Below are 18,441 nucleotides of genomic sequence, written 5' to 3' on the forward strand. Positions count from 1 at the left end.
AGCATGAGGCGGTGGTGTTTTTCTGCAGTCAGGAAACAGAAAACAGTGAATGTTGGTGCTTAGCTTGCTCTCTCCCTTCTCTTCAGCCCTAGATCATAGCTCACAGAATTGTGGGGCCACAGTAAAGGCAGTCTTCCCACTTCAATAGACCCCACCAGCATGCCCTGGAGCTAGCCCAGTCAATATCATTCCCTCACTGGTGTACCCAGAAGTTTGTCCTAGGTGATTTTTACTATGTTAAAGTTAAAACCTTTTTCATTTAAACAGAAAAGGGGAAGTGATGTGGGATTTCCCTCTGTATGCTGTGATTGCCATTGATAAATAAAGGAACTGCTTTGGGCCTATAGCAGAGCTATAGGGGGAAAAAGCTAGGCTGGGAAAACTAAGCTGAATGCTGGGAAAAAAGGAGATGGAGTCAGGAGAAGCCATGTAACCCTGCCAGAGACAGATGCTGGAAACTTTACCCAGTAAGCCACAGCCATGTGATGATACACAGATGAATAGAAATGGGTTAAATTAATATGTAAGAGTTAGCCAATAAGAAGATAGAGCTAATGGGCCAAGCAGTGATCTAAATAATACAGTTTCTGTGTGATTATTTCAGGGCTAAGCGGCCAGGAACCAAGTGTCCTCCTTACTATATATTCCCTTTGAGGTGAGAGCTGTAATTTTTATGTTGAAAACTGTTTTTTTTTCCCCAACATCCTTATGACTCTCTGCTTATGGTAGTTGCAATGAGCAATGTCCCCCATAGGTGCATGTATTTGAAAACTTGGTCCTCAGTTGGTAGTGCTGTCTAGAACTTTCAGGAGGAGTGGCCTTGCTGGAGGAAGGGAGTTCCTGAGAGGGGACTTTGCAAGTTTGTTGCCTTGCTCGACTTTCTCTTCTCACAGTCTTCTTCTTGTGCACAGATGAAGTGTGATCAGTCAGCTTCTGTCCAGATGCCATGCCTTCCCTGCCATGAAGACTATCCTGCTAGAGCCATAAAGGAAAAATGAAGCCTTTCTTCTCTTCCACAAATTGCTGTTGGTTGTGGCATTTTTACGTCAGCAACAGAAAAGCAGCACAGCAGTGCTGATGATCTCGTGTGCTGATTGCTCCCTGGCGCTGTGACCAATGCCATGCCCCAGCACAACTGGGGGAAGAAAGCTCTATTTGCCTTACACATCCTGATGACAGCCTGGCATGGGAAGTCCTTCTGCCTATGAGTTGCCCGGGAACAAACAAGCGGCCTCCTTACTACAACAGTCCGTCATTGATAGAATTCAGGGCATGGACAGAGACAGCAAACACAGGAAAGCGGCATATTGGCCCGTTCTATATGACTCGTCTTGCTTACTTTCCCAGGATCACCTGTCCATGGATGGCACTGTCCAGAATGAATTGGTCCCTCCCACATCAGTCATTAGTCAACAAAATACCCAACAGATATGCATGCAGGTCCATCTGATAGAGGTAATTCCTCAGCTGAGATTCTCCCTTCCCAAGAGACTCTAGGTTATGTTAAATTGACAAACCAGCACATATAGTTAATAGATGACTAGAAAAATACACAAAATTCCTAAACATATTTTGTACATTCACTAGTTACATTTTGAAAATCTTAAGCAATTTGTTATTCTTCAGTGTGTGTATGTGTGGGTAAGCATGTGAGATCAGAGGACAACTTTGTGGAGTTGGTTCTCTCCTCCCAACTTCATGTGTGTTGAACTCAGACCATGCCCTAGTCTCTTCTTCCCTATTGTGTAAAATAGTGGTTTTTCAGGCTGTGTCTTGTTCTGAGAGTTTTTTTTTTTAAACAGATTTTTAGTCAGTTTTCAGGATGGAGGATTGTGTTCCTGGGTGGATAACTAAATAACTTCTATCATGTGATATGTAAGTAAATAACACTTGTCATGTCATGTAATATATAAGTAAATAACTCTTATCATGTAATATATAAGTAGATAACTTCTATCATGTAATATATAAATAGATAATTTCTATCATATAATATATAATATATATCATGTAATATATAAGTGAAAATGCCTATTATGTAAAATAACTAAATGAGTCTATCATTTAAGTAAATAACATCTACCATGTAATATACAGGTAAATAACGCATTCATGTAACATATAAGTAAATAACGTCTATCATGTAACAGATAAGTAAACAATGTCTACCATGTAATATATAAGCAAATAATATCCATCCATGTAATATGTAAGTAAATCACGTCAATCATGAAGTGCAGGCTGATAAATTACTTATTGCTGGGAGTAGGACAGGTGAATTCTATAAATTTATCCAGGTGAATTGAGACTGCAGGGACACATGGGAAAATTAAAATCACATTATAGAAACCAGGCTCAAGAATGCATGAAACAGCCGGGCGGTGGTGGCGCACGCCTTTAATCCCAGCACTCGGGAGGCAGAGGCAGGCGGATCTCTGTGAGTTCGAGACCAGCCTGGTCTACAGAGCTAGTTCTAGGACAGGCTCCAAAGCCACAGAGAAACCCTGTCTCAAAAAAAACCAAAAAAAAAAAAAAAGAATGCATGAAACATGCCAAAACAACAAAAGGGTACAACTCCCTCACTTGAACTCTGTAAAGTGACAGTCACAGCCACAGTCACAGCTTCAGCTCCATTTGGTACCCTCCTGGTGGTGTAGCCTCCTCAAGCCTCTGCCTCCTGCTCAGGGGTCTGCCCGGCTGTCTCTCACAGCTCCAGATCTGGTTCTGCATCTGCAGCTGACTACTTCTTCCCTCCTCGCCCCTGACTCTCCTGCTGCCTCAACAGCAGTTTCTTTCCCAGGGTGTTTTGGCTTTGTCACCTGATCAGTAGACCACTCTCTTGTATTTCTCTAGCCTACCTCTGAAATGTCCTGAGCTATGTTGTTGCTGAACTTGTATTCATTCTGTAACCACATACACATGTTTATGTATTTTATTGGGTACTGTGTGATATGAGTTATTTTTGGCAATTAAGATTAGAATAAAAGAACCTGCATTTGCCTTGACCAGATTACTAAGGTGGGCAACATTATCTGGCAATTTGCTGTCACTGAAACCACTCTACCTTGTGAACTTATTCTTTTTTGTTTTATTGCGATTTTGTTTAGGATGTGAAATATTTTGTTTTTAGCCTTCTAACACAAGATAGCCTAGCTTAGATGAGTTTACAGGCTGAACGCGTTTTTGTGGAGCTCAGTTTCTGGCCGACAAGCAATTCCTAACATCCTTGGTGGATGTCTACGTTCTGATCTGCAAGTGGTGAGCTGCGGAATCTCTTTCTTTCTCGGTGGTCAATGTTAGTATTCAGATATCTGTACTGGCCTGCCCATGAGGTCCTGGCAGGATCCATCCTCGGCTACAGCCACTTCTGTATGCCTTTGTGACGTTCCCTGTTAGAGGGTGGGCCTCGCTTACCTCCCGGCTCTTCTCTTCCTTCCCCCCTTTCTCTCTCTCTCTCTCTCTCTTTCTCTCTCTCTCTCTCTCTCTCTCTCTCTCTCTCTTTCTCTCTCTCTCTCTCTCCTCTCTCCTCTCGCTCTTCTCTCTGCTCTCTCCCCTATCTCCCCTCTCCCCTCTTCTTCTCTCCTCCTCTCTGCTCCCCTCCCCTCCCCTCCTCTCCCCTCCCCTCCCCTCCCCTCCCCTCCCCTCCCCTCCCCTCCCCTCCCCTCTCCTCTCCTCTCCTCTCCTCTCCTCTCCTCTCCTCTCCTCTCCTCTTCTCTCTTCTGTGCTCCTGGCCCCAGAGGGACGGGTCTCTCTTCTCCCCTCCCCCACTTTCCCTTCAACTTTTCTCCAATAAAAAACTTCTCCACCTGAGCTCTGTCGGATGGCGTCTTTCTCTCATGTGCCACTTTTTTTTTTTTAAATTACAACAGCCAAGGCTTAACAAACTTTAGGCATTGGTATAGTCTCATCCAGCCAGTGCTGATCCAAATGTCTCCCGGAAGGCGAACACTATGTATAAGGAATGGTCTTCATCCTTCTTGCTCTCATACTCGGTGGAGATAGGCTCACACACGCTCGGTACACTGCTAGTTCACCAAAAGGAAAAAGGCTTGATTACTGCTGAGCTGTAACTGCCTTCTAATTATCTTGAAGAGTTTACTTGTGTAGATGTGATCCGGTACGACGAACTTGGTTTTGTCCAAGACCAGCATCTGTTTCTCACCCTTACATGGGCATCGCTTATCCTGGAGATCTTGTTGGAGTGCAGGACATTTCCACTCTCTGATGCTGCAGCGCTACTTGCATGGCAGGGGTGTCACGGGTCAGGAGCTCCAGGGACAACCACTTCCTTTGTCTCGTTATCTATCTATCTATCTATCTATCTATCTATCTATCTATCTATCTATCTATCTATCTATCTATCTATTGAGACTGGATCTTTCTAAGTCTCCCAGGCTGGTTTGGAACTCTCTGTTGTGTGATATGAGAGTTGATATTTGTCATTAAAATTTGAGTAAAGAATCTGTATTAGCCTTGTGCAGACTGACCTTGAAAATACCGTTGTTGCTTGCTTTTGCGACCCAAAGGCTGGGATTAAAGTCACGTACCACAATGTTTGGCAGTTTTGAATTTTCTTTTCAAGGTTCATTACACTCAACTTTTAATCCACAGGTATTAAGGCTTTTCCAAAGACAAACAAACACACCCCCAAAACAAAAAACAAACAAAAAAACCTCAAAAACAAAACAAAACAACAACAAAAAAACTCCAACCCCCCCCCCAGTGCTTTCTTCTGTAACAATAAACAGATGCTTTTTTGAAACAAGATCTCTCTACGTGGGCCCTGACTGTCCTGGAATTCACTATGTACACCAGGCTGCCTTGAACTCAGCAGAGATCTGCCTGTTTCTGCCTCCTGAGTGCTGGGACAAAGAAAGTTCTTAAATGATGACCTTCACATAGTTTGGGAAAACGAAGATTCACAAAATCGGTTAGTTACCTTATTATCGCTACTCTAAACTTAAGTCATGTAAACATTGAAAGGTGAACTCAAGACACACAAGCACAGCAACCCTTAAACACCAGGTCAAATACTCAAAAATGTATTAAGGTATGAATCACTAAGAAGTAAGGAATATGAACTACAGAAAGAGCATTGATAGACATTGGCTTTTGATTTTTTTTTTAAATATTAAGCTTACTGATTCAATGGGCAGAGATCTTAAATCTGACATTGTTTTTTGGTGGTGACAATACTAGTTTTATCTTGATAGCTGTAGAATGTACATATACGTTAAGTTAAATTAGATATTAAAATGCCAATACTATAACATTGTTTGGGAAAAAAGTGTATTATCCATTAGCAATTATTCCAACAGTAGAATGAGCAGCCCTCAACATTGACAACAAAATATAGGTAGATATCCTATAGACCGTGTGTTTGCGCGCACGCGCATGCGTACAAGGAGCCAGACTCCATTTCCGACAACCTCTCTGTACTTCCGGCGTAGCCCGGCAGCGGGATCGCTCGGCTTCCGCGTTCGGGCCTGGCGCTGTGTTAGAGGCAGCGGCGGCGGCGGTGGTGGGGGCGAGGGGCACGGGCTACGGGCATGGACGTTTCGGGGCAGGAGACCGACTGGCGTAGCGCCGCCTTTCGGCAGAAGCTGGTCAGCCAAATGTGAGTGTGGCCGGGGGCGAGGACCGGGTGGTCGGACCTTCGCCGCGGGGAGGGTGAGGCCGGGCTGGACCCCCCACCCCGCACCCCCGTAGACCCTGGCAGGAACCCGCGGAATCCGCTGGGCGCCGGGAACGTGCGGGATCCTTCTGCCGTCTCTCTGGCCTGTGTGGGGCCGCAGGGACTGCTGACTAGTTTTTCTGGGGTCAAACTCTGCAAACCCAGCAACCCTGGCTAGTGAGTCATCGTCGTGAGCCGCCTCGTCATTTGTGTGCTTGAGTGCAATTTTTCCTCTGCTTAGATTCTCACGGAATACAGAAAAAGAAAGAGGCAGCTCCAGATTTACCAGGGGTGCCGAGCGGCTTATTACAAAAAAATAATAAAAAGAAAACCACATCAGTGAGTTGGAGGAGGGTAGGTGGAAGACAAGATTGAAAGATTATTGGAAGGTTAGTAGGTGTTTGGACCTCGGGCAATGGGGACAGAGAATAGTGTTCCCTTCTCTTCCACAAGGTGTGTGAAGTTGGCCGAACGCTGGAAGGAAGCGGCTGTGGATTAGGGAATGAAGGGTTGGGGTGCCCTCTGCTCAGGGAGCATTGCTGAGTGCTTGTTTCACCTAGCCGTTTTATTGAGCTTCCGGAAGTGTTTAGAAAATTGCTTGTGGCACGGCCTTTTCCCTGAGGGTTGGTACTGCCGGTAAAGGAACAGATAGTACAGTTGTGTCAATGCTCAATCACGTTGTGGGCGCTAAAGTGTGAGATGTGTAGGACTGGAGCAGCCTGCTAGAGTAGGTGACAGATTGAGCTCTGGAAAGAAAAGTAGGAGAGTGACAGGCCACCATTCCCAGCATATGACTGAGAAGCCATCATGAAGGACTGTAGTAGGTGGAGAGTTCTCTGTCTTGGGAGCAAAATAGTCAAGGAGATGGAGCAGATGCTGGCATGGTTAGTGATGGGGATACTGGGCAAATAACCTGTATCTGTTTGACGTGTGGTCTGCCTTGAGGTGGTCCAGCATTACTCTTGGGAAGGTCCCTGAGTCCCTGGATATGAATTAAGGACCCAAGTGAGGCCAAGTAGGCAGTTTGGGGAGTTTTTTTGTTTTGGAGGGGTTGGTGGGGGTTCTGTCTGTTTCCACTCACATTCTCACTGGTAGGCCTCTGTCCATCATGTGGTTTCATGAGTTGTTGTAGAAGACATAGTTTGCAGGGATTATAAAGGCCCACATTAGATGATGGAAATTGAAAGAGGAAGACACATTCCAGAGAAAGGGGAATGTGTGGACACGTTGGTAATTTACTGGTTGGAGGGGGTGGGCTGAAGCAGTGTGGAAAGAAGGAGGCTGGGCTAAATGCAGGGAAGCATCAGTACATCAGAAGGATTGGGTACTCAGTCAGGCTTGGTACCACCACAGAATAACCCTCGGACAGTTTGCAGACAGTTCAGCAAACAAGTGTTTTGGTTTTTTGTTTTTTGTTTTTTTTTTTCTTTTTGGTTTTTCGAGACAGGGTTTCTCTGTGGCTTTGGAGCCTGTCTTGGAGCCAGTCCTGTAGACCAGGCTGGTCTCGAACTCACAGAGATCCGCCTGCCTCTGCCTCCCGAGTGCTGGGATTAAAGGCGTGCGCCACCACTGCCCGGCTTGGTTTTTTATTTTATATGTATGAGTGTTTTGCTTGCCTGTATATAAGTGTACTATGTATGACTGGTGCCCTCTAAGGTCAGGGTATGGGTCCCCCTGGGCCTGGAGTTACAGGGTTTCTTATGAGCTGTTTTATGAGTGCTGGGAATTAAACCTGGATTTTCTGCAAGAGCTGCCACCGAGTGTGCTAACCCGAGCCAAGGCTCCAGCCCACAAGTGCTTTATTGGTGTACTTGAGTTATATCTACATGAAATCTTAGGAATGAAGTCCTAGAAATGATCTGAGCCCCAGGGCAAAGATTCTTTGGGGAAAACCAGGTAGCTCTGTAGTAGTGAGTTGTCACCACAGACAGTGGGCTGTAGAAGTGTCTGAGGTCTGGGGAAAGACTAAAGCATACTGGATATGTCATAATGCAACTTCCTTGTGGGAACCGAGGTGCCCTCTACCTTTGTAAGATATTGCTGCTTATGTATTATTTTATTTTGCTGTAGTAACCAATTATATCTGATCATTTCTTTATGTCAGAGGAGAGGCTCAGGTAAGATTTGGTGAGTGTTAGTTAAAAGGCTGAAATCAAGATGTTGGCAATATACACTCTTTCAGATTTTTGCAACAGGGTTTCTCTGTGTAGCCCTGGCTGTCCTGGAATTAGTTCTGTGTACATCAGGCCTTGAACTCACAAAGATCCGCCTGCCTCTGCCTCCTGAGTGTGGAATTAAAGGTGTGCACCACCGCCCAGCTAATAAACACTTTTTGATGGACCCATTGGAGGAAGAACCTACTTCCAATCCCATTCAAATTGCTGGGCATGCTGGGCAGTGGTGGCACCAGCACTCGGGAAGCAGGCAGGCGGATCTCTGTGAGTTTGAGGCCAGCCAGGTCTACAACAGCTAGTTCCAGGACAGGCTCCAAAGCTACAGAGAAAACCCTGCCTTGAAAATCCAAACACCAAAAAAACAAACAAACAAAAAATAATTGCTGGCCAAATTCTACTGCTTAACACTTGTAAAACCGAGGTATCCTCTTTCCTTCCTGGCCACTTGCCAGGGGTCAGTGTTTGTTCCTGGAGACTGTTCCTTGTGCTTTCTTTGTGGCCTATTTGTGGCTGGTTTTTATGACTCTCCAAGTCCAACTTGGAGAGCATTCTCTGCATTTCACAGGTCAGTTTAGAATAATGCTACATGATGTTATGGTCTGTATCCTTAATCACATCTGTAAGTCCCTTTTGGGGTATGATGAAGGATAGTCACAGGAACTGGTCAGCATTTGCCTACCACATTTGGGTGAGCACATCAAAGTTGCTTTTTAAGAACGAGCAGGTTTCTTAATTTGCTTTTTATTGCTGTGAAAAACACCATGACCAAAAAGCAACTTGGGGAGGAAAGGGTTTATTTCATGTTACACTTTATCCCCACCATCTAGAAAAGCCAAAGCAGGAACTCATCCAGGGCAGGAGGGGCTAGAGAGATGACTCAGTCAGTGATTAAGACCGCTTGTTACTCTGGCAAAGGCCCCAGGGTTAGATCTCAGGCACCTGCATTGTGGCTCATAGCCATCCATAACTCCAATTCCAAGGACTCCAAAGCCTCTTCTTGAGAAGACACCAGGCATAAACTGGTGCATCTCCATACATGCAGGCAAAACCTTTGGACGTGTAAAAAGTAAGTAGAAATTGAAGAGCTATAGTGGCATCCGCCTTTAATCCCAGTACTTGGGAGGCAGAGACAGGCAGAGCTCTGTGAGTTTGAGGCCAGCCTGGACTACAGAGTCCCCTGGACAGCCAAGGCTATGTAGAGACTTTGTCTCAAAACAAAACAAAACAAAACAAAACAAAACATATGCATGTTCAGAGCAGGTCTCTGGAGGCAGGAACTGCATGAAGCAGAGACTGGAGGAGTGCTGCTCGTTCTTCTCCGTGGCTCGTTTAGTCTGCTTCTCTTTACAACCCAGGAGCACCTACCCAGTGGGGGCACTGCCACAGTGGGCTGGGCCCTCCCGTATCAATTATTAATCAACAAAATTCCCCCACAGGCTTGCAGGCCAATTTGATGGGAGCATTTTTTAGTTGATGTTCCACTCTTCCCACATGACCCTAGCCTGTGTCAAGTTGACAAAAAACTAAGTGAGCTCGTGGATGCTCTCACTTCCTGCGTTTGCTTCTTTTCTCTCCAGGGTTTACTTTGGTGGTGACTCAATTTCTTGTGTTCATAGAATTTGAGAGGATTTGTATTGAGCTAATCTACACACCTTTTGTTCTGACTTCCTCCAGTGTTTATGCTGTTGTTTAAATCTGGCCATTTTGGGAAGTGCTTCAAATCCTAGTGATTTATAATAGATGAAGAATAATGAAAACCTGGGGCCTGTACTTTGTGGAGGGGCAACATTTGCTTACTCATTTGGGTGAGCACATCAAAAGTTGTAGGGAGTAGCCCAGTAGGAGGTCGTTTCCGTACTCCCCAGGGAGCCCTGGTTCAGTTGTCAGTCCTTGGGGAAACTTTCTGGAAACTTTTAGTAGAGAACAAGCATCTTCCACTGAGGAAACACAAGTTTGACAGTTGTAACTGGAGATCTAGTCGCAGCCTTTCACTGGTCTGCCTTTCCTAGATTGCACAAATGAGGGCAGTGATGGCCCAATGCTGTCATTAGGCAGTCCACTGTCCTGTGCTCTGGTTTTTGTGTTTTTGTTTGTTTGTTTGTTTGTTTTTGTAGCTCACCCTGTGGTCCAGCTTCTTTGGTTTTTCCACTTTAACATTCAAAGTTTGTTTCTTTGTTTTTACTTGCTGGAGGTTGAGCCCAGGGTCTTGGCTGTGCTCAGCATATACTGGGCTACAAATCTGCGCCTCTAGCCACTGTCTCTTTGTAAAACAACTGTTAGTAAGTATTTAGGGTGTTGAGAAAATGTGACTAAAGATGGACTCCACTGTTGTCATGAGCTGCTTTTCTTCCTTTCCATGTCTGCTTTGGTGTCAGATGTTTAGTATCGGTTCCTGTCCCCTCATCTACAGTGGGTCACCTTCTGGTAGGTCTAACTCAGCCCCTTTTAATTTCTAGGGAAATCCAGACCTCTGCAGCATGAAGAGTACAGGAGGCAGTGTTTTCCTGGGGACCACCTGGTCAACCTCTCCTGTTACAGTGACCGTTGTGTTCTGTATTGTGAAACTGGAACCTGCCCCACCTCTACTTACTGCTTTTGTGACCTTGGCACTGCTTGACTTTTCAAATCAAGTCTTTCAACTGTGAAATGATATTGGTCAAGTTTGTCTCACAAGGATGCTTGGAGTGACACTGAAGAGACTTTTGTGCAAACTTTGTAGGGTCTGGGGACTGACTGAGCAGAAAACTCTTGGCAGTGACCTTGCAGTGATTAGAGATACTCTGGCTTGGGTTGATGAAGGTGGTGTCCCTAAGCCCAGGAAGTTTGAGGCAGTGACATCTAAAGAAATCCAAAGGAGGAAAGTAGGTAGGAAATGATTGGCTGGTTCTTACTGACTCTTAATGAAGCACCCATACTTCCTGCAGAACCACAGGAGAAACTATTCTTAGATCCTCCTGAGCAGGGTTTTGTGGAGCTTCCTTGAGGGATTCATGTTGCATGTCCCTGGTCTTCAGGCCCTTAGAGAACAAGTATGCACCTGTCCTGACATGTCCATACCTAACATCAGGTAGGTTCACAGCAAACGCATAAGCAGTGAATGAATGCAAGGGCTTCATCAGTTACATCTCAGTTTTCCGTATGGATGTGTAAGCTAGAAATTGATACTGTTCTCAGTGTCTCTCACTTACTGACTCAGCTAGACAGGTTAGATCCTCCTCTTTCTCCCTTCCCAGCTCTGGAGTCACAGGTTTGTGCATCCAGCTTCGTACATAGGTTGCTATATCTCAAGCTCAGGCCCTCATGCCTTCCCCCAGGCCCTTACTCACTGAGCCATCTCCCTAGCCTGCTCCCTGTTCTTAATTTCCCTGCTAAACTGTCCCTCCCCCATAAGGTAAGAACTTTAATAAACTGAGCACTGTTATTGAGAACATAAAAACTGATAGAATATATGCAAAATGACCATTAACTTTATGTCAAGGGAAAATTTCCCCTGCTGACTGAATTTTGGGTTTGTCATTTTGCTTTCGATGCTTTTATCTGTGGCACTCTTTAGTACATTTCTAAACAGATGCAGGAAGGAGTAGCTTAGCTGGGGAAAGGCATGTATTAGTGTCCTGGCAAAATGTCTTTGGTGTTCTCTCTCTCTCCTCTCCACCAAAGTGTCATTGTTTATGGTGGCACATGTCTTTAATTCCAGCACTGCCAGCCCTAGGGAGACAGAGGCAGGCAGATCTCTGTGAGTTTGAGGCCAGTCTGGTCAACAGAGTAAGTTCTAGGACAGCCAGGGTTGCACAAAGAAACTCTGTCTTGAAAAACCAACCAAACAAAACAGCTGAGGCTGTTGTTGAACACCTGTTGTTGAAGTACCAGAGGTTGGCCTTGAACTGATTTTGCTACACCCATCTGTGTTGAGTTGACTCGTGTTTTCAGGCACTTCTTTTTTCTTTTTTCATGGTTTGCTTTCAAGATAGGGTATCACTGGGTAGGCTGGGTAATTTGACCTGGTCTGGAGATGCCGACAGTGTAGGCCTGGGCCAGCCACCGTGCTCAGAGCTGGGTGCACTTGCTCCAGGGTGTAAAGTGAAGGCAGGCCTAGAGAGGAGCTCACTGCTATTGTAGTTGTTCCTCTTCATATTACAGACAGATGTTGATTGGACCATTCTGTGATGTTAAAGGCAAATCACATTTTAATATTTGGGAGAGTAAGATTGTGTCCATTTCATGAAACTGGATAAGGGGATGCTAAAAATTAATCCCAGCCAAGTGCAGTGAAAGCCTTTAGAGAGGAGCTTGCCATTACTGAGTCTCCAATTTATAATGTTAGGAATTCTCCATAGACCCTTAGAGAGTAGAGGATGAACCCCTAATGCCTTTCTTTCCTTTAAGGAGGCAGGTTGAGAGTCTCACACAGCCCAGACTAACCTTGAATTCCAGCTTCTCCTTTCTCTACCTTGCTAGTGTTGGGATTATAGTTACCACACCTAACTTCCTGATGATCTTTGACCTCCTGCCACAGACTGAGCCCTACCATTAACCTACTAAGGCTGACATATTAATTTTCTGATCAGAGGTCTTTCAGCTGTTGCCTGATGGTGACCAAGGCTGTGGCTTGTTGAAGATGATGCTGACCATCCTGAGGTTGTGGACTGAGTACGTTATTATCTGCCTGCTGCAGTCACTGGCTGGGGGGAAGCCATGGCCTTAAAACATCCCTCAGGCTAATAGTTTTGTTAGATACCCAAGGGAAATTTTTTAAGGAATTGCAGTGAACTTTCCAAACTTCAAGTGGACAGTTAAGATCACAAAACAAAGCAGCACACAGTTCAAAGACCCCCCCCCCCCGCATGTCCTATTTTTTTTTTAACTCTATCTTTTCTCCTCAGCTATTCTGATACCCAGAATGTGTTTAGTGGCTACCCATTGCCTATAGACTCAACTCTTGAGTGTCCGTCCTTCCTCCAGGGCCTGCACCTGCCTGCCTTACCCTCCCTCATTCTACACTACATCCAACCAGGTTGCCTGTGGATCCTCAGATAAACCCAACTCTTTCCTTGACTGCTGTGTGCCTCATTTGTTCTGCCTGAAAGACCCATCCATCCTTCCTGTGGCTGAGCTGGGCAGCTCTTCCTCCAAGACAGTGGGCCTCCTGTCCTGTCCCTTGTCCCTGAAAGTCAGTGAAGACAAGGCAGTTTGTGTGGGATAGTTTAAAGATTTGTTTCCAGAGTCTTAACTCTATAGGGCAGGAAGAGCAGGAATGCTTTTGGAATTAGCATTAGAATGCACAGGATTCTGGAGTGTGTCTGACACAGATTTCGTGAGCACTTTGTGGGCCTGTTGAGATGTGGTGCTGGGGCTCACTGTTGGGTGATAGCTTGAGTAAAGACAGAAGTAACACATGAAGATGCTGGTCAGCCAACTAAATCAGCTTGGGATACTGAAAAGAGGATGAACCAACTAGCAATACTCTATTCTGGTAATCTTAAATCGTTCATTTCCTTACTCACCAAGACACAATTCCAGGGTGTTCATACCCTGGGGGAATGAGGATGCTCACTACTGCATCATGGAATGGAGCTTCCTTTATTTGTTTGTTCGTTCATTCATTCATTCATTCATTCATTCATTCATTCATTCAGGTTTTTCGGTACAGGGTTTCTCTGTAGCTTTGGAGCCTGTGCTGGAACTCCCTTTGTAGACCAGGCTGGCCTTGAACTCACAGGGATCCACCTGCCTCTGCCTCTTGATTAAAAGCCTGTGCCACTACTGCCCAGCACTTTTTTATTTTTAAGATTATTTTTGTTTTTAAGTGTGTGTGTGTGTGTGTATGCATGTGAATACAGGTGCCCTTGGAGGCTAGAACCCCCTGGAACTGGAGTTAGAGATGGTTGTGAGCTACTGGATATAGGTGCTAGGAATCAGATCTAGAGCCTTTGGAGAGTAATAGGTTCCCTTAACCTCTAAGTCATCTCTCCAATTTCTAAAATAGTCTTATTTATTTATTTGTTTGTTTGTTTTCAAGACAGGGTTTCTTTGTGTAACCCTGGCTGTTCTGGAACTCACTCTGTGGACCAGGGTGGTCTTGAACTTGGAGATCCTCCTGCCTCTGCCTCCTGAGTGCTGGGATTAAAGGTGTGCTCTACCACTGGCTGATGACGTGTAACTTTTGATCACTTGTGCTCCTGATGCTTGTGGAGACCAGTAGAAGGAGGCAGATTCCTTGGAAGTGGAGTTACATATAGTTGTGAGCCACCATGTGACTGTTGGGAATCCACCCAGGTCCTTTGGAAGAGCAGCCAGTGCTCATAACTGCTGAGTCATGCCTCCAGTCCCCCCTTTCTCATTAACACATTGATTTAAAAAATTATTTGATGTGTTTGAGTGTTTGTTTGCATGTATGTAACTTCATTGAGTATACCTGGTGCCCTCAAAAGCCAGAAGTAGTTCAGGTCTATCAATCAGGATCTTCCCATGGTTGAGTGGGTTTCATCACACCTCTTGAGAAATGTGTGTCTGTGATTCCAGCTCCTGCTTGCAATTCCAGCACTTCAAGGCTAGCCCGAGCTACACAGCTAGGTCTCACCTTTAAAAAAAGATGATGGCTAGGGGAGTAAACTTCTTTTTAGGTGTTTCATAGATGAGCAACTGGAGTCCTGGTGCTAGAGAGCCAGAGGGGTTGAGCTTTCTGTTTCCCAGTGAGAGGCTCACTTCAACTATCAACTAGTTTCTCTTTTCTCCCTTTAAATCACTTGACTTTTGCGCATACCACTCGTAGGAACATGTTTCTCTGCTTTAAAGATGATTTATTTATGATTTGTTTTCAAAACACTCACTTTGACAGGATGACCAAGAACTTCTGAACCTACTGCCTTCACCTCATGGGTATAGGAGTGGCATGCTGGGAATTGACCCCAGGGCCTTGAGTGTGCTAGCAAGTGTGCGACCCAGAAATCAATCTGCATCCCGAAATCAATCAATCAATCAATCTCTCTCTCTCTCTCTCTCTCTCTCTCTCTCTCTCTCTCTCTCTCTCTCTCTCTCTCTTTTTGAGACAGAGTTTTAACTGTGTAGCCCAGACTGGTTTTGAATTTAAAATACTCCAGCTTCAGTCTACTGAATGCTGGACTTAAAGGTTTCTACCACCATGTGTGAACTTCTGTTCCGCTTTAAAAAATTTTACTTTTACTCTTATTTTATGTGTATGAGTGTTTTGTCTGTATGTGTATATGTGCACCACGTGCACTCAGTGCCTATGGAAGTGATTGTAAACTTCTGTGTGGGTACTGGGAACCTGAGGTGGATGTCGTCACTTTCAGGACTGTGGGTGTCAGAATGGAGTTACACTCTTGGCACATGGCCTTTAGCACATTGTTCTGAATAGGGTTTTTTTTTTTTCTTTTTCCTTTTTTTCGAGACAGGGTTTCTCTGTGTATCTTTGGCTGTCCTGGAACTCAACCTGTTGACCAGGCTGGCCTCGAACTCACAGAGATCCACTTGGGATTAAAGGCATGTGTGCGTGTGTTACCACGCCCAGCCTCTGAGTAGTTTATATATTTAGCAGTGTCAGGAAGTGTTACTTGCTTGATACTTGGTTGGACCTGGTTTTCACAGCATCTACCTTTTAAAAAGCAATCTTTTTGCATTTGAATCCATATTCAAATTTGAGCCCCTCTCAGGTATAGTGGCAATAAGACTAGACGGGATGGTTTTAGGAGAAAGCCTGTGAAGGAAGGAAGGGTTGGATTGGTGTGTGTGTACTTGTACATGTATGAGTGTGGTTGCATATGCGAGCTTGCAGAGGAAAGAAGGGAGGCACAGGTCGGGTATTCACCCTGCAGAGAAAGCCTTGATTCTGTATTGATTCTGAGAAGAGGGGTGCAAGGTAATTTGAGTTGTGGGTGAAATGTTCCAGCAGCAGTGGTGCTGAGAGTACCCCTGGCAGCAGTCTTCTGAAAGCGCACGGGATGAGCCTGTACATAACTAGACCGTCTTTGTTTAAAATGGGATGAATAATTCAGGCAGTACCTGAGTTATGATCCTTAGAACTCACATAAAGGAGAGAGGAAGAATCAAATCTACAAAGTTACTCTCTAACCTCCTCACCTGGCGTTTGTCTGTCTCTCCCCCCACTCCCCTTTCATGTCACACAGTAAAATGTTATTTTTAGTTTTTGAAAAAGAAAAAGACTGCTATAACAAAAGAGCATGAGAGATCATTTAAGGTGGTTCTGTTTGGTAAGCCAAAAAAAAAAAAACATAGTCTAGAGAACAGAAGGGAAGAAAGTAGAAGCCAAGGTTTAGTTGCCTCTCAGAGACTACTCCATAAAGTATCTCAGAGGCTCATCTCTGCCTTAATTAGTCTGTGCTTATTTTTCCAGAGAGGGCTGTGGGATGAGGGAGTACAGACTTCAAGACCTTGGCCTCATAAAAGTGGCTCCATGGGAGCCTTATCCATGCCTCTCCTCAGCCCTGCCTCTCTCTCCTCAGCCATTATTGTGCCATTATTGACATAGGTATATTTCCCCTAGACCTATATGCTTCTAATATGACTGAATGTCTGTTATGCTGGTAGGCACACACACAGACTTTCCTGAGTCCAGTTCTGAGTTGTAGGTTTTTTTCCTGCCTGAGACTGTTCTTTCTGCCTAACCTGGTTCTGGCTAGCCCTTATGTGCCCACAGCTTCCATTCACAAGAGGCATAGACTTTATGCATAGCTCTCCACCTGCTTAAGATAAACATGATTTAACACTCTTTTGGGGATAAGTTCTTCCATGGACTTTTGAACATTGCCAGAAGTAGAGATAATAGGAAAAAATTTCTTGTTCCTTTGAGAGGCTGCCACACCTGGCCAGTGTTCTGTCACCTGCACTTTCTATTCCTTCTGCTTATTTTAGCTCACACCCAGGATGCCATGGGATTTTAGCTGTGAGTTCTCATCTCTAAAGATAGGGCTCCTTGCCCCAATGCCACAAAGAAAGTAGGAGCCAAGTGGCAGAATGTTGTGTGATTGCTTGGTGGCAGTGGAGAAGTTCTGGGCCCCAGACTGGCATCAGGTTAGAGGTCAAAGGGTCTTTTCAGCTCTTGGTTCTTGTTTGTGTGTGTGTTTGAGTCAGAGCCTCCTTAAGACACTCTGGATGTTCTGAAATTCACTGTGTGGACCATGAACTCCCTGAGTGCTGGGACTGAAGGTGTGCGCCACCATTCCTGCTACCTTAGTTCTTTTGAGGTTAAACCAACAGGTTGGAAATGCTAGAAGCTCATATCATTTGAACCAGCTCGCAAGAGTCTGGCTGTTCTACAGGCTAGCCCTCATTGATTTTTCTCACTGGCCTTCCTGAGAGGGAGCAGGAGGAGGAGAGGTTGGCTGAGCAACTGAGAGAAGTGTGAAGAGACAGTGTGCAAGTCTCTGCTCTCTTCGAGTCCAAAATACCTATTTCTTTCTTTTTTTCTTCTTCTTTTCTTTTTCTTTTTTTTTTTTTTTTTTTTTTTTGGTTTTTTGAGACAGGGTTTCTCTGTGGTTTTGGAGCCTGTCCTGGAACTAGCTCTTGTAGACCACGCTGGTCTCGAACTCACAGAGATCCGCCTGCCTCTGCCTCCCGAGTGCTGGGATTAAAGGCGTGCGCCACCACCGCCCGGCCAAAATACCCATTTCTATGTGAAGGCACATAGTTCAGTTCTGAAATATACTAGTTTAGTCTTGTGAACCTGGGGCTGGAGAGATGCCTGAATGGTTGGAAGTGCTTCCTGTTCAATTATGAGAATGGAAGTTTCGATCCCAGCACCCATGCAGCAAGCTGAGTATTGTAGAAACACACCTGTGACTCCAGCTCTGACGAATTCAACACTTTCTGGTCTCTTGTGTGCACCTACACACACCAATGAATGAATGAATCTAAAGTCAGGGAACTTGCAAATGTTTGCTGACAAAGGAAGAAGTGCTGTAGTTTGGCAGATGTGCCTCAGCTGCTTGTGAGGTCTAAGAGCCCAGCCAGGCGGTTGCTGTGGTGACCATACAACTGCTGTCTCAGCATTTCCTCCTCACCTGGATATGGGGGCAGTGAATTGCTGCAGTGCTTTAGAGGGTGAGCAGTGATGGGGGCTGGTACCACCAGAAAGACCCCAGGGAAGCAGAAGACCAGATGAGAGCCAGGCCTGTGTAGGAAGGACAGGGCCTTTTCTGGGTAGCGAAGCACTGGAGCTGCAGCTAGGAGGCGCCGCTCAGGTTGTGGGCATGTTGGCCTTGCCTTTCTCAAAGTCCCTACCAGCTTCTATTCTCTGACCTGAAGAATGCATGGTTTGTTGCTAAAAGATAAGCTTCATGTCTTGTAGCTGAAACAGGAGGGTTAGAAACATGAATAAGCTGGGAATTGCCCAGCACGCATAACCCGGACTCCATCCTGAACACCACAGAAAGAAAATGATCAGATTTTCCTCTACAGTGACTGATATTCACTGTGTACTTCTCTTAAGAACAGAAAGGCATTTTAATTTATACTCTGGGCAAGCGAATTTCTAAATTATTGAACTAGCTTTAACCTTAAAAAGTCTTCTCTTTTCTTTCTTTCTTTATTATGAATACAATATTCTGTCTGTAT

The 18,441-nt window shown here is 45.1% G+C and overlaps 1 protein-coding gene across 8 annotated transcripts in view; it reads left to right on the plus strand.

Annotated features, from left to right (window-relative positions):
• Positions 1-5,435: 5,435 nt before the first annotated feature.
• Med15 (mediator complex subunit 15) overlaps positions 5,436-18,441 on the plus strand; it is a 62,955-nt gene continuing 49,949 nt past the window's right edge. For 6 of the 8 annotated variants that reach the window (XM_075969943.1, XM_075969960.1, XM_075969976.1 and 3 more), the window contains exon 1: positions 5,436-5,617. In XM_075969943.1, the coding sequence (XP_075826058.1) occupies positions 5,550-5,617 (68 nt within the window). In that variant the 5' untranslated portion in view covers positions 5,436-5,549. The remainder of the gene's footprint in view (positions 5,618-18,441) is intronic. The other 2 variants (XM_075969983.1, XM_075969987.1) reach the window with 2 other exon arrangements.

This window comes from Microtus pennsylvanicus, chromosome 1 (genome assembly GCF_037038515.1).
Source record: "Microtus pennsylvanicus isolate mMicPen1 chromosome 1, mMicPen1.hap1, whole genome shotgun sequence".
Lineage (NCBI taxonomy): Eukaryota > Metazoa > Chordata > Mammalia > Rodentia > Cricetidae > Microtus > Microtus pennsylvanicus.